At 32.9% G+C, this 14,960-nt stretch overlaps 1 protein-coding gene across 1 annotated transcript; it reads left to right on the top strand.

Annotated features, from left to right (window-relative positions):
• Positions 1-9,357: 9,357 nt before the first annotated feature.
• Positions 9,358-10,611, top strand: LOC127080350 (xyloglucan endotransglucosylase protein 1). The gene is made up of 3 exons (XM_051020677.1): positions 9,358-9,711; positions 9,815-10,008; positions 10,081-10,611. The coding sequence occupies exons 1-3, from the start codon at positions 9,391-9,393 to the stop codon at positions 10,472-10,474; spliced, it is 909 nt and encodes a 302-aa protein (XP_050876634.1). The 5' UTR covers positions 9,358-9,390; the 3' UTR covers positions 10,475-10,611.
• The last annotated feature ends 4,349 nt before the right edge of the window (positions 10,612-14,960 follow it).

The raw sequence follows: 14,960 nt of genomic DNA, 5'->3' as shown, positions 1-14,960 counted from the left end.
ATATATGAACTTGTTGAGGAGATCTAAATTCAAGGTTATTACAAGGAAAAATCACACACCTGACCCTAGCATAATTCTCATATTTGTGAAAAAGCCATATTTTACATTCTGCTTATTTTTATCATTGTACGGATTTTTTATTCTAAACCAAAACTTCTGTTTTTGTTTAATTGAATTACGATTTAAACTAGATATTACTACGCAGTCCTCGAGATCGCTATTTTGGAAAGTTCCCTATTATTACTACATTGGCAAAATAGTACACTTGCTATTTTTCCGATCACTAACTTAAAAACTTAACAAATCATTAAGCTTTCAACCTTGAGTTTTGCATAGTCTTCCATTTGTCAATATATTGATAGATGGACTCAGGGTCGAATAACTTTCATTGTTATAAATATATGGTAAGTTGATCCATTGATCATCTTCCATGATTTGCATCAATTGATAAGTATTCCCTTAATGCGTCATATTTTGTATCTATTGACCTAAGGATAGATAATCCTCAAGTGTTGGTCCATTATTCATAATCCTAACTTAACCTAACTTTACTAACTTTTGATTACAACTAACCTTTTATTATTATTATTATCATTGTTATATTCATTTTTATTTACTTTTATGTAATTTACATTTAAGCACTCATTATCATTATCATTGTACAAACTCATCATGCATACTTTGTCATTTGTCTTTACTTTATTGTTATCATTACATTTAAAAACAACATAAACATGATAAAATTATAAGACCAAAAACAATCCATTTCACTTAATCCACTTGTACTTAGAGAATCTCATCCAAGGACCTTTTCTTGGAGTCCTTTTCCATTATCTTTGTGATACTTTGTGAACTTTGGGTTTCATTTGTACTTACATTCCGATTGTAAGAATGGCATCATGGAACCACCTTAGGGGGACATGCTTGTAAGACCATTATTCTTTGTTTATCTTAGGTCACTCTTTTCACACACAAGACTTTCTCTTGGTATACCTTACAATGAGACTCTTTACTTTCTTATTGGTTACTTTGCATTCATCTTGCATTAGCCAAATTTCCTAATCAAATAAACAAACCTTTGATTCAATGTCAAATGGCTTTTTCTTAGTCAAATTTAAAACACTTAATAACTATGATTAGCATTGTGCGCCATGAGCCTTAAGTGGTGGAGAATGAATTAGAATGGAGCATTCCTACCCTCACTCTGATTATTTTGGACGCAAGACGCTGCTTGGCTTGTTGTATAGAATATTCACCTTCTCCCCTAGACTTTAGTGCAATCTAATCCCAAACATTCTTTTCATAAACCCTTGTTCAAGGTAAATTCAACATAACTCATCAAACCTAATTTTTGTGCCTTAAAGCACCCATCCCTAAAATCCTTTTTTCAAAGGTAAAATCAACCAACGTACAAACATTTTCTACTCCGAACTATGGCTCTGATTCCTCATCCGTGATGAGTGATACGTAGGCACAAGGGCCACAATCCTTGGCGAGTACAATAATAAAAAACCTAAAAATCCCTCTCTTTTGACACATTCTTATAGAAAATAAAACAATAACAAGATAAATCCCCGCATACGTAAACAACCCAAATGGTTCCCATGGAGTACCGCGGATGTGAGGGGTGCTAATACCTTCCCCTTGCGTAACCGACTTCTAAACCCAAGTCTCTATCACGAGACCGATTCCTTATCCCTTTTTCTTAGCGCTTCACATGCGCGTCTCTTTTTTGAGGTTTTTATAGACTATTTACCCTCACCTCCCTGATAGAGGCACATAAATAAAATTCGGTGGTGACTCTTCTGATTTTACCTCCCTTTGGTATTTCTTTAAGTCCCAGTTTTCGTTATTGTGAAATCCCGGTAGCGACACCTACCAACCACCGCTCAAGCATGTCATATGGCTTGGCTAAATTGATTTATCAAATCGGGACCAAGGCCAAAATCAATTTTGGTGAATATTTCTTTGACTAAGTATATGAATGATTACATGATGATAATTGTTAGTTAGTAGGGTTGTATTCTACAAACTATAAGTTGACTGAGTTCCATGCATTACTAAGTTATGAATGATTGTATGTCTTCCTGATTTATTCTAGAGCATTATTTCGTGTGGCATTTATGATGAATCCTACTGATTTTTCGCTACTGTGCTCAACTCTGATGAAAATTGTTGCTGATGATTGTATGCTCTGAAATCTGTAACTTGTTTTGGTCTGAATAAGTGTTATATCTTTAAAATTTCTTTTTCCATAATTTTCCAAAAGGGGGATTGTTGTTCCTTTTGAATCGATTGCACTTTGTACAAAAAAACATGGAGAAGTGTTCAATGTGTTCAATATTAATCTAGCTTGCTTAAGTTGTATGGAGGTGCAAAAGGGACACATGCTTGACAAGATGTCACAACATGTTGGTATGACATATGAGCCTTGTGCAACAGGTCGTTACTGTTGCATCTTGGAAGACTTTCTGGTTAAAGATTGGATCAGACTTTATTGTCAACTGGCTTAACAATATGATTAGGTAATTTATTTGAAAGTGATCATATCATTAATGCGAGGATTATGAGTAAGGACTTGAAGTTTGGTATTGAAGTCAAAAAGGGTGAAGAAGAAGGATTGTTCACAAAAGAAAGTATTTGTGAATCTGTGAAAGTTTTGATGAATGATGAATGATTGAGTTCCATGCATTACAAACTATAAGTTGATTGAGTTCCATGCATTACTAAGTTGTGAATGATTGTATGTCTTCCTGATTTATTCTAGAGCATTATTTCGTGTGGCATTTATGATGAATGCTACTGATTTTTCGCTACTGTGTTCAACTATGATGAAAATTGTTGCTGATGATTGTATGCTCTGAAGTCTGTAACTTGTTTTGGTCTGAATAAGTGTTATATCTTTAAAATTTGTTTTTCCATAATTTGGGGGATTGTTGTTCCTTTTGGATTGATTGCATTTTGTACAAAAAAACATGGAGAAGTGTTCAACGTGTTCAATATTAATCTAGCTTGCTTAAGTTGTATGAAGGTGCAGAAGGGACACATGCTTGACAAGATGTCACAACATGTTGGTATGACATTTGAGCCTTGTGCAACAGGTCGTTACTGTTGCGTTTTGGAAGACTTTCTGGTTAAAGATTGGATCAGACTTTATTGTCAATTGGCTTAACAATATGATTAGGTAATTTATTTGGAAGTGATCATATCATTAATGCAAGAATTATGAGTAAGAACTTGACGGTTGGTGTTGAAGTAAAAAAGGGTGAAGAAGAAGGATTGTTCATAAAAGAAAGTAGTTGTGAATCTGTGAAAGTTTTGATGAATGATGAGAATGAGACTGGTATAGAAGTTAGGAATAATCATGCTAAAACGAGAGAGTTCGGAGTGACGGTAACTACATCTCGTTTCCTAACTCTCAGGAATTCGTAGACTACACCCCACTCCTTTTTCATATTATTTACAAAAGAGTTTTGATATTTTTATATGTTTTTGAAGTTTGCTTGATAAAGCGCACTCGAAACTAGTCGAGGTTTATTAGGCGTTGTGGAATTTATTTGAGGATGATGAGAGTTTGGATTGACGAGATCTACATCTCGGATCTAACTCTCAGAAGCTCGTTGACTACACCATGTTCCTTTCATCTCTCTTATTGAAAAAGTGTTGAATAAATGTTAAGTGTTTTTTATGATAAAAATGGTTTGATGTTGGATCAAACATTTGATGATCGATAGAGAAAGAGTTTGAGTGAAATGGTTTGAAAGATTTAAATGGATAGACATGGATTGAGTTTGAGATGGATTGATTTTTATTGGGATAATACTCAACGTTGGATCGAGTTTTTATTTTTGATCTTTTTTAAGAAATGGTTGATTTTATTATCGTGTTAGTACTAACTAAACAAGCAAGTAAACAAAGAAATAAAGAGATAAAAATTATTACACGTCATGGGAATGAGGGTACATTTTATCGAATGGGGATACAAGATAATGAAACGATTAAATCGAGCCCAAAAAAACAATGAATAAGTGTAGGTGCGAGAGGATGGTCTCATTGTAAGAAGGCCCAAGAGTAAACCATGTGAAGCAAATAGCAACAAACAAGTTATATTTATAACACGTTCAAACATTAAATCAAAAGAAATTGAGAGGTGCAAGCAAAACCCTAGGTAATATGCTCAAATCTGGTTTGCGCATAATAATAACAATGGAAATATCGTAGGCGAAGAGTCAAAACACGGAGAAATACCATTAATATATTGGTCAAATAATCGGTGGAATAACAACATGGGAAGTGTCAAATCCATAAATCAAAGTTTGATGCTTAACCATGAATAAAATCAAAGAAACCAAACAAAAATCTAACAAGTATCGCATTTTTTAAAATGTTCACTGGGCACTTTTGCAACAGTCGTAATCGGGGGAAATAAAATAGAAAAAATAAAAACAAAAATTAAATTGTAAAGACAATGTCACAAATAAGACGTAGGCATAAAAAAGTTAGAAAGAAAATAACATTTGGATGGTTAAAAAAATGTGAAAGAAAACCAAAAAATGGGTGAAAAAGAATAGAAAAATGGAAAAATGGTGAGGAAAAATGGCAACAAGGGATTGAACCCAAGACATGGGAAAGGGAGGCATGAAGCTTCAGCCATTCTTCCCATGATCCTATTGTTATCAAATATATGCAATGATAAATATATATTATATGATATTATGTATAAATGGAAAATATGAAGAAAAACATGAAAATAAAGGAAATAGACGCGCCTGGTGATGAACCCAAGACCTGGTGGTTTGGATACCAAGGTCTCAATCACTCCACCAGATTCAACTAGTTGATATTCTAATGCAACTATCAATATATATAAAAGGAAAATGGGTTGATAATAATAAAACAAAACTAAACTAAACACTCAGTAGTAGAATTTTTATGCACACATATTCATCTTCTTCAAAGTGCTATTATTCAATCATCTTCACCAAAATGACCATCAAACATTTGAAAACAAACATGGGGAAAAAATCTTCCGTGAAAACGTAATGTTAACACAAGTAAAAGAAAGTTCGACTTGAAACAAATCGAGATCTGACGCGTTAACGAGAGTGAGAAGATGAGTTGTTCGGTGGTTATCCGTGATTTTTGAGGGTGGTAGAAATGATGGAGAGGGTTTTGTCGGAAAAATGATGAAGGAGTTAAGATGTGGTGAAGGATGGTTGTGGTGTGGCAGAACGAAAATTTCAAGGTGGTAAGTTGAGGTTGATGAGTTGCAGTTAAGGTTTATGGGTGTAGGAAGAGATTATGGTAGGAAAGTGAGTTTGAATGGTGAAATGCAGGGGTTTTAAGGAAAGTGTGAAAAAAGATGAAAACTGGAAGGGAAAAATGGTTATTGGATTATGCTATTTCGAACATGGAAAATGATTTTTAAGAAGAAGAAGACTAAGCTTTCTTTACATTTTTTCTTCTAAAAACCAAAAAAGAATGGGTCGTCCAAAAAATGAATGAAAAAAGTCTCTTTTTTTCCAATCAGTCCTTTTTCTTTAACCAATATAGATGTCATTATATAATTTGCGGCCCCTCTTTGAATTGGTGTGGCCATATGTTTATCCAAATTTGAAAACAATGTCTTCTTACTTTTGATTATTTCAAGCCAAAATCCATAAATGAGTTGACACGTATGTGTGCCTTGTGGTACGCCTGCTATGGAGAGAAATGAGGGTTTGCCCCCCTTTTCCACGTGATCAACATCTTTACAAAGGATCCCATAAGATATTGGGACTCAGGGATTTGTGTGAGTGGAGCAAAAATATTCTGATTTTCCTCAAATTCCTACGAGTTGTTCACGCCTTTTCACTTTAGTGGGGCGTTTTTTTTCTTTGTTTTCTTATTTTCAAATTATTAGATTGGCGGATACAAATGGATTGCAAAATATGGACCGTTGATTAATCGAATCTAACAGCTAGGATCAAAACAAAGAAACATATATTGATCATAAAATTAAAATGCCAAAGTTGCCCTTTCTAGATGTTTTAAAAGATCTAAAATAAATTAAATCGATTAAAACAAATAAAAATCAAACTTTCTTAAATAAAAATGATAAAAGTAAAATGAGAGGGTATAAAATTCTATTTAATTATTTCGAACACTTTGACAAAAAAATAAAAATAAAATGATCGAAGATGAGTAAAAGTTGGGCGCAAAAGTCCTGAAAAAATAAAATAAATGCATTGCAATGATCAGTGAGAAATAAACTTCTTGAAAACATACAGGTTTTCGTCAAATTTTTCAAATGGAAAACGCTCGGTTAAAACGCTCAGACGGATCAAAATGTGATCGAATAATTAGCCGAAAAATAAGTCGATCATACCAGATTAAACTACGCAAAACATAGATTAATAAAACTAATGTTTGCAAGCTTGATTTTGAAATTTTTCGCTCGTTATTTCGACACACATTTGACAAATAATTCAACTGATCTTCCTATAGATCCAAAAATTTATTTCGACTGATATTCCAAGCATTATATGATATGGAATGCATGTTATGCTATGCAGATATGCAATAGCTATGCTGAATGTATTAAAACGAAAATTCAGGATCAAAATCGGGGTGTGACACTAGTGTATTCATAACTCGACTCATATAGGTGAAAGAACTACTCAATGAATGAGTCATAATATGGGACCATGATTCACTACATTTGAAAAATTGGTGTAGTCACAACCACTACAACGGAAAACACATATAATTACGATTCTGAAACACATATAATGGCGGTTGCACGTCCATTGTTTGGTAGCGTGTGATTGTATGTATGTTGGTTATCATCATGGGTGTGTGACCGTGGTAATAAACTAGGTAGCGCGCTACCTATCACAACAGTTATGTTAAACAACCGTTATGGTATGTATAAAAGTTTATTATAAAATACGGGAATTCTTATTTTTCTCTGCCCCTTATTAACCATATACAACCATTCAAATAGATTTTTGAGATAATAATCAGAAAAATTAAATTATTCTTGAAAAAAAACTTAAACGGTCCAATGTTTTTTGAATTCCATGCATCTTGTAATTCATGATTTCCTCAGTAACCCGTATAATTTGATTCAATCCATAATTCTTCAAAGTAATGATGATGAATGGATGTCTTCTAAGTCTTTTACACAAAAATAGATTTTTTTTCTATTTTATTTTGTAAACATCAAATTTTGTGTTAAATACTCAGACTGACATCCATTTATCATCACTTTTTTGAAAAAAAATTGGCATTGAATCTAATTCTACGGGCTAAAGAAAAAAATCGTGATTGTAAGATGAATAAAATTCGATAAACATTAGATCTCTAAGTTGATTTTCAAGAATAATTTAATTTTTTTAATTATTGTCTCAAAAATCTATTTAAATGAATTCGAGTTTATTGTACTCACATATGATATAATAAACTCACTAACATTATTTATCAACAAAAACATCAATTAATTAACATAGATTAAGAGAACTTGATAACTAATTGTTCCTAAAATCTAATAGATACATAAAGAGCAATCTTCAATCTTCATGCCTAATTGAATTCGTGTAGTTCTCATGGTCTTCATCTGATTCAGAATCAGTTGCATTCATATTCATTAGATCCTTCACAATAGGCTCTACCTTCCTTATGTTTTAAGGGTTAAGATTCTTTATAAGAATCTTCTTATAACATGTTCCACCAGACGGTTCAACAACAATAATGTGATCACTAACAACTCCAACTTCCTTGACTTTGTTCAACCATAACTCTAGCATATCAATAACCTCCTTTGAAGCCTCAATCTTATTGACAAGTTTGCTCCCACTAGCTTGATCTTGATTCATTTTGAGAGAATGATCTGAAATCGGAGTAAAGCATATCCACACCAACAACAAAACATACGAAACCAAAGTAAATAATATAAAAATTATGTGAAAATCATGTGAAACATACAACAAAACCAAAAAAACATAAACTCTCGAACAAGAAGAAAATCATGTGAAACATAACAACAACATAAACGAAAACGGGAGAATAAGGAAGAAGAGAAATACCTTTATGTATCAAGAACAAGATTGAGGCTATACTGTAGAATAGGAAAGCTAATGACGAAGAAGAGAGAAAATGTGTGTTAGGGTTTTGCTGTGAGAAATACTACGATACTGTCAAGAAGCGAGACTTAATTCACTTATATATGGGTAAACAATTTCACCACGGTTGTGATGAAATGCAATGCCTTTTACAACGGTTGACATTATCAACCATAGTGATAGATATTTTAATTTTGATATATATACATATATCATATTATAAAGACAAGACTCATTGTAACAAAAAAGTCGAATGTTGTTGGAGCTAGAATTTGAACTCTCTCACTCCATAAATTTATAATCACAGTTTATTGTTTTTATCATAATGCAATGTATTTTTGTAAATATAAAAAAATAAAACACGTCAAAAATTAAGATATTACTGCAATTAACCGTCAGACTAGCAATGGTATATTTTGCAGTAGTTTTTAGTCAATGGTTCAACAACGACCATGAAGTTGTTTTCAATCAACAACTTTTCACTCTTATATAGCTTTATCTCAAAAAATAAATAAAAAATAAAAAAAAGAATTGTAGAGAGAGAGATGGATGACGGCAGGAAAATACTTTCCCATCGTATTCACTTCTTAGTTATGTGAGCTAGTAGATCATAATAATATGATTGTTTTAATAGAGTAGACTATAACACATTGATACCTTATTTTTCTTAAAATAACAACTTACACTTAATTAATACATTTAAGCTAATGTATGATTATTAAACAGTAAGTACTATGTATCATCTAATAATAATACAAACAATAGACACATGAAAGTTTCTATATTTGACACTTTGGTTGCATATGGTTACCCGACTTAAGAGATAGATATTTACAATAATTTGAATATATTTGTAAATAAAAAAAAGGTGTAATTCATGCAAAAATATGATATTTTTTCTCACACATCATCCTTCCATCTCCATGTTTAGCACTTTCTATCTTGAGAAACCACCCATTTTAAACTTTGACCTTTTGTCCAACGTCAAATTGAAGAGACAGCGATGCAAAGATCTAAGAACATTCATTGCATGCAAAAAAAAACAACCCTAATTGTGTCTCTCTCTTGTTTCTTTCTGTGTCTCTATTTAGAAAAACACATTATCAACTAAATATTTGGAATTGCAGTTGAATGAAACTGCAATTGCCACAATAATATTACGGTGAAGCAGTCATCACACAATCCGTGTTTGACAGCTACGCCTACATCAATCATATTCTAACTGTCGCAACCATACAGTTTTTTTTTAATGAAACCATTTTTATTTTTTTATTATTTAAATAAATCAATGGTATTTTTTGAAACATATGAACGAAAACAAATTAGAATGATTTCTTCATCATGTTATGGTTTCAATTTCCTTTTGCTTTTATCTATATTTTTAGGATTTAGCACATTAGTTTTTGGTGGAAATTTCAACACCGATTTTGATAATCTTTTTGGAGATGAAAGGGTTAATATAAAAGATAATGGCAATAGCATGACCCTTACTTTGGATGAATATTGTGGCTCAGGCATTGTGTCCAAAAATGAGTATTTATATGGAAGATTTGATATGGATATCAAGCTTGTTCCAGGAAATTCCGCAGGAACTGTCACAGCCTATTATGTATGTCCTCTTCTTCTGATTAAATCATATATCTTATTATATTAAGGAGTTTATAAAGAATTTTCTTAAACTATTACTAATATTTATATATTTTATTGTGCAGCTAAGCTCTGTAGGAGCACAACATGATGAGATTGACATAGAATTCTTAGGAAATTTAACCGGTGAACCCTATCTTCTCTCAACAAATGTATATGCTGAAGGTGTTGGGGGTCGCGAAATGCAATTCTATCTTTGGTTTGATCCAACGGAAGACTACCACACATATTCCATTGATTGGAACCCTGATAGAATTATGTAAGTAACAATATATATATATATTAAATGTGATGTCATATTTTTATTAATATATGTTTATTATTTTTGTAGACTTCTTGTGGATGGAAATCCTATAAGAGTGATGCTCAATAGACAAAGCATTGGTGTTCCATTCCCAACAAAAAGACCAATGAGAATTTACTCAACTCTTTGGAATGGAGACTCTTGGGCAACAAGATGGGGTGAGGTGAAGATTGATCTCTCAAATGCTCCATTTATAGCTGGTTTCAAAAACTTTAATGCCGATGCATGCATTGCAACGGAAGATAGAAAATGTCGGGGTTTTAATGCTGGAAAAAATAGAGGTCTTGATATGGAAAGCAAGGGGAAAATGAAAAATGTTCTTTCAAAGTGGGTAGTTTATGATTATTGTAGAGATTTGAGACGCTATGCTCATGGTCTTCCATATGAATGTCGTAAGGAGAATATATTACAACTTGATTAGATGGTATTGGAAATGGATGATATCATGAAGGAAAAAGTGGATTGACTATGACTTGCGTAAGATGTAGTCATATATTTTAATATGTTTGAATTTCCACGGAAAGGTTATCATTGTCATTTCAAAGTGAATGAACTTTTCGAGGCTTAATACTTTTGAATTTTGATAGATGTAATGGAGCGACCTTATAAGTAATGTATGGTTTTGTAGTTGATCATAATTAAGGATATGTTTTTTATTAAATAGGTATAATAATTTAAAATTTTGTTTTAATCTCTATAAAAAAAATTATTTAAAGAATAATCTTTCTAAAGTTTTTCCTTTAAAATTTTGGTTTTTCTGTCTATTTAATTTAAAAGAAGTTGACGTAACGCACCCTACATCATTTGAAAAATAAACAGCATATTCAATTGCAAAAAACCGTGTTATATTACAGGAGTTGTTATAAACCTCCTTAAACTAAAACTAATTTTAAAAAATTTCAGTCACGTGATTGTCAACGGATTTGCTGAAAAAATGAACAAGAAGCTTGAATATTGGTATAAGAAATACAAAGGAAGTATCATATACTATTATATTGCACATTTAATAAAAGAACAACAAAGCTACGAAACATCGTCTTCAACAATATTTGATGCTCAGAAAGCGAGGAGAAAATTTTAATTAAGACATCTAATAATTCTAAGACCCGGGCAGCTCAACATCTAATCAAAACATAAGTAAAAGATAATAACTAGAATGAAAGCAGAATCTAAGTTTTCTAAAAGTTATGCATTGTTAAACTATGGAAGATCAATTTAAGATTTTATGATCCTAGCAAAGTATGTTTACTAACTAGAGTCAAAGTCACAATAGCATCTGTTATCAATGATTGTTGAATTATAATTTTGTGTTGAAAAAAGTTGTTCGACAGAGGCAAGGAAATGTGGAAGGGTTTAGGTCAAAATGCTTAATCATGTTGTTTGACAAAGATTTTGACTTAGGTTTATTTTATAATTTTAGTTGAATTAGGTTAGTTGGAGTGTTTCTTAGAGATCAAGCAAACTCAACTTATAAATAGAGAGTAATCACTATTGTGTAACATAACACAAAAAATGCAGTTGCAGAGTTGAATAAAATTTGTTTGAGAGCAGAGACAAACTCCATAGAAACAATTTATTTTTCTTCTTTCTCCCGTCAAAACCCTAATTTCCTTTTTCCCCAATTTACATATTTTAAATTCTTCTTTCAATTATCGATTATACAGTGAAGTTGGTGAATTTCCAACATCAGGTATCTAGAGCACTGGCTGAGGGATTTGTGGGATGCAAAACACGATGGCAATGAATCATCTGAATGGACGTTTTTCGACGAGTCTCCAAATTCTGAAGGGTCGGAATTATGTGAATTGGTGCTAACAGATGAAGGTCGTTTTCTGTTGTCAAGATCTTTAGGATCTTGTGAAGGAGGGAGTGACGTTGCTTCTAGAAAACGTGACAGATGAAAAAAAGGATGCACATAAATAATTGAAGAAAAAATATTATAAAGCTCTCTTTGTAATTCATCAATGCGTTGATCCAAATAATTTCAAAAAGTTCAGTGATGTAGAATCGTCAAAAGAAGCATGGGAAATCTTGGAGAAATTGTTTGGATGCGCATAAAAAATGAAAGGGGTGAGGTTACAAACTCATAAAAGAACGTGTGAATTGCTTCATATGGAAGAAAGTGAAAGCTAATTGATTTTTTCACTAGGGCTACGAAACTGGTGAATCAAATCAAGGTATGTGGAGAGGCGTTGACATCAAGATCGATTGTTGCAAAGATCTTAAGGTCAATGGATCCAAAGTTCGACCACGTGGTAGTAGCCGAAGAGTCGAAAGATTTATCAACATTTACAAAGGAATAGCTTTAAGGGACGCTTGAATCTCATGAACAAAGAATGGCTGAAAGAGCTGCAAGCAAGTCGAAAAGCGATGTGGCTTTGTAGCGCAATCAGCAAGGGAAAAGAAAAACAAAGGGAAGTGGTTCGACAACAAAGGTAAAGAAGGCTACAACAATTCGACTGGTCAAAATCAGCAAGAAAGAGGCTGGCCGAATAAGAGAAAGTCTTCACACCAAGTAACCAAAGAGGTGGTATTACAAGTAGAGGAAGAAGTGGTGGTCAAAAACCTGACAAAAGTCACATTCAGTGTTACAATTGTTAGAAGTATGGTCATTACTCAAGTGATTGTCCTGGAAAAAAAAGAATCAAGAAAGTGATGAAAATTTTGCACAACATGAAGAAGAAGAAGAAGAAGAAGAAGAAGAAGAGATGTTGATGATGGTCATAACAAGAGATGAAGAAAGATTCCAAGACCAATGGTACTTGGACTCAGGATGCTCATCACACATGACTAGTAGAAAAAATCAGTTTGTCAACATAAAACCCTTGGTTAAGAACATGGTAAAATTTTCAAATGACAATACTCTAGCAGCTGAAGGTATTGGTGATGTTCTGATTATAAGGGAAAATGGCAAAAGGTCAGTAATCTCCAACGTACTCTACATACCATGCATGAAAAGTAATTTGCTCAGCATATGGAAGTTGTCGAAAATAACTACAAAGTGTCGATTAACGGTAAGATGATGAGAGATCTCGACTCGGGTGGAAGGTTAATCTTGAAGGCTCCCATATCTCATAATAGAACCTTCAAGATTGAACTTAATGTGATGGAGCACAAGTGCCTTGCAACTGCAGCTAGCAGGGATGAATGGATATGGCACTATAGACTTAGTCATCTCAATTTTAAAGACATCAAAGATTTAAAAAGAAGAAATATGGTTTCAGGGTTACCAGAAATCGACATTCCAAATGAAGTGTGTGAGGAATGTCTGCAGAAGAAGCAGCACAAGAACAACTTCAGCAAGGATGCAGGAAGCAAGTCGAAGGCGAATCTTAAAGTCATATACTCTAATGTGTGTGGTCCTATCTAGGTGGATTCAATTGGAGGTAACATATACTTTGTCACATTCATAGATGATTCCATTCCAAAACTGGGGACTTACCTGATTAAGAAGAAATGTGAAGTGATCGAGGTATTTTCCAAGTTTAAATTTATGGTTAAAAAGCAAAGTTCTCAAAAGCTCAAGATTATAAAGATTGATGGTGGTCAAGAATATGTTTCGAAAGACTTCGACACATTATGTAAGAAAGAAGGGATTGTGTATGAGATAACGCCATCCTACGCTCAACAGCAGAATGGAACTACTAAAAGGAAGAATAGAACCATCTTGAATATGGTGAGAAGTATGTTAAAAGGAAATCATCTACCCAAAGAATATAGGGAGAAGTTGTATCGACTGTAACATACATACTAAACAGATGTCCAACAAAGAATCTAGAAAGAATCATGCAAGAAGAATGTTGGTCTAGTGTCAAGCCTAGCTTGAGTCATCTGAAGTTATTTGGATCTACAGCACATAGACATGTGCTAGATCAGTTGAGAAAAAAACTTGATGATAAGTCGAGTTAGATTATCCTAATAGGATATAATTCGATTAAGGGTTACAAGTTGTTCAATCCAGTGAACAAGAAAGTAGTGATCAATAGGGACATGATCATATATGAGCTTAAGGAATGGGATTGAAATGGAAGGTTAAAGAAGGATTCAATAAGAATTTTATGTGAAGAACCAGCCAGTGAAGTCGAAGGAAAAGTTCGAAAAGAAGAAGTCAGAGGTCAAGCAACCACAACCAGACCTTAAATAATAAGATGTATGCCAATAAAGTTGCAAGAATGTGTGATTATATCATATGATATGGTCGATGATGAAGGTGAGTTGGTACGCTATGCTTTCTATGCATATGTTCAACTAGTCAATGTAGCTGGAGCATTGAAGGATTCAAAGTGGATGAAAGAAATGAACGAGGAACTGGAGTCCACATTCAAATATTGAAATATAGGAATATGAATTTGAAAAAGTTCCTTAAATTCCACATTGTGTGTTAGTTAAAAAAAATCTTTAGTCCCACATTGTTTAGGTGAAATGTCTTAGCTAACTTACTTCATTATATAAGAAAATTCCCTATTTCATTCCAAATACACACAAAAAACTCCTTTTGTTGTGTTTTTCCTTCATCGCTCTCATAACTCCACGTCTTTCGAATTTTCGAAGCGCTAACTTCCCCGTTCTCCCCCTTTCTTTCTATCCGTTAAATTTTTGGGGTATTTTCTTGAATTCTCATTAGAGAATTATGTTCATTTCTCCTTGTTTGAGTTGAGAAGTTACAAGTATTAACTTTTGGATTCTCTTTGGAGAATTATTTGAATTTCTCTTGTTTAAAAAAATATTTGTGATGGTCAAATGCCTATTATTAAATTCTCTATGGAGAGTTTTAGAATTTCTTTTAGTTTAAGAAAATATTACGACTGGTCGTTATACCAAATACTACGAGTGATATTTATACCATATTCAATGATTTTTTTATCATCAGATGGTGTATTTCTAGACCAATTATCTACCGTGCAATT

Source organism: Lathyrus oleraceus, chromosome 5 (assembly GCF_024323335.1).
Source record: "Lathyrus oleraceus cultivar Zhongwan6 chromosome 5, CAAS_Psat_ZW6_1.0, whole genome shotgun sequence".
Taxonomy (NCBI): Eukaryota; Viridiplantae; Streptophyta; class Magnoliopsida; order Fabales; family Fabaceae; genus Lathyrus; species Lathyrus oleraceus.
Note: the sequence above shows the minus strand (reverse complement) of the source record. Positions and strands in the feature narration are given on the sequence as shown.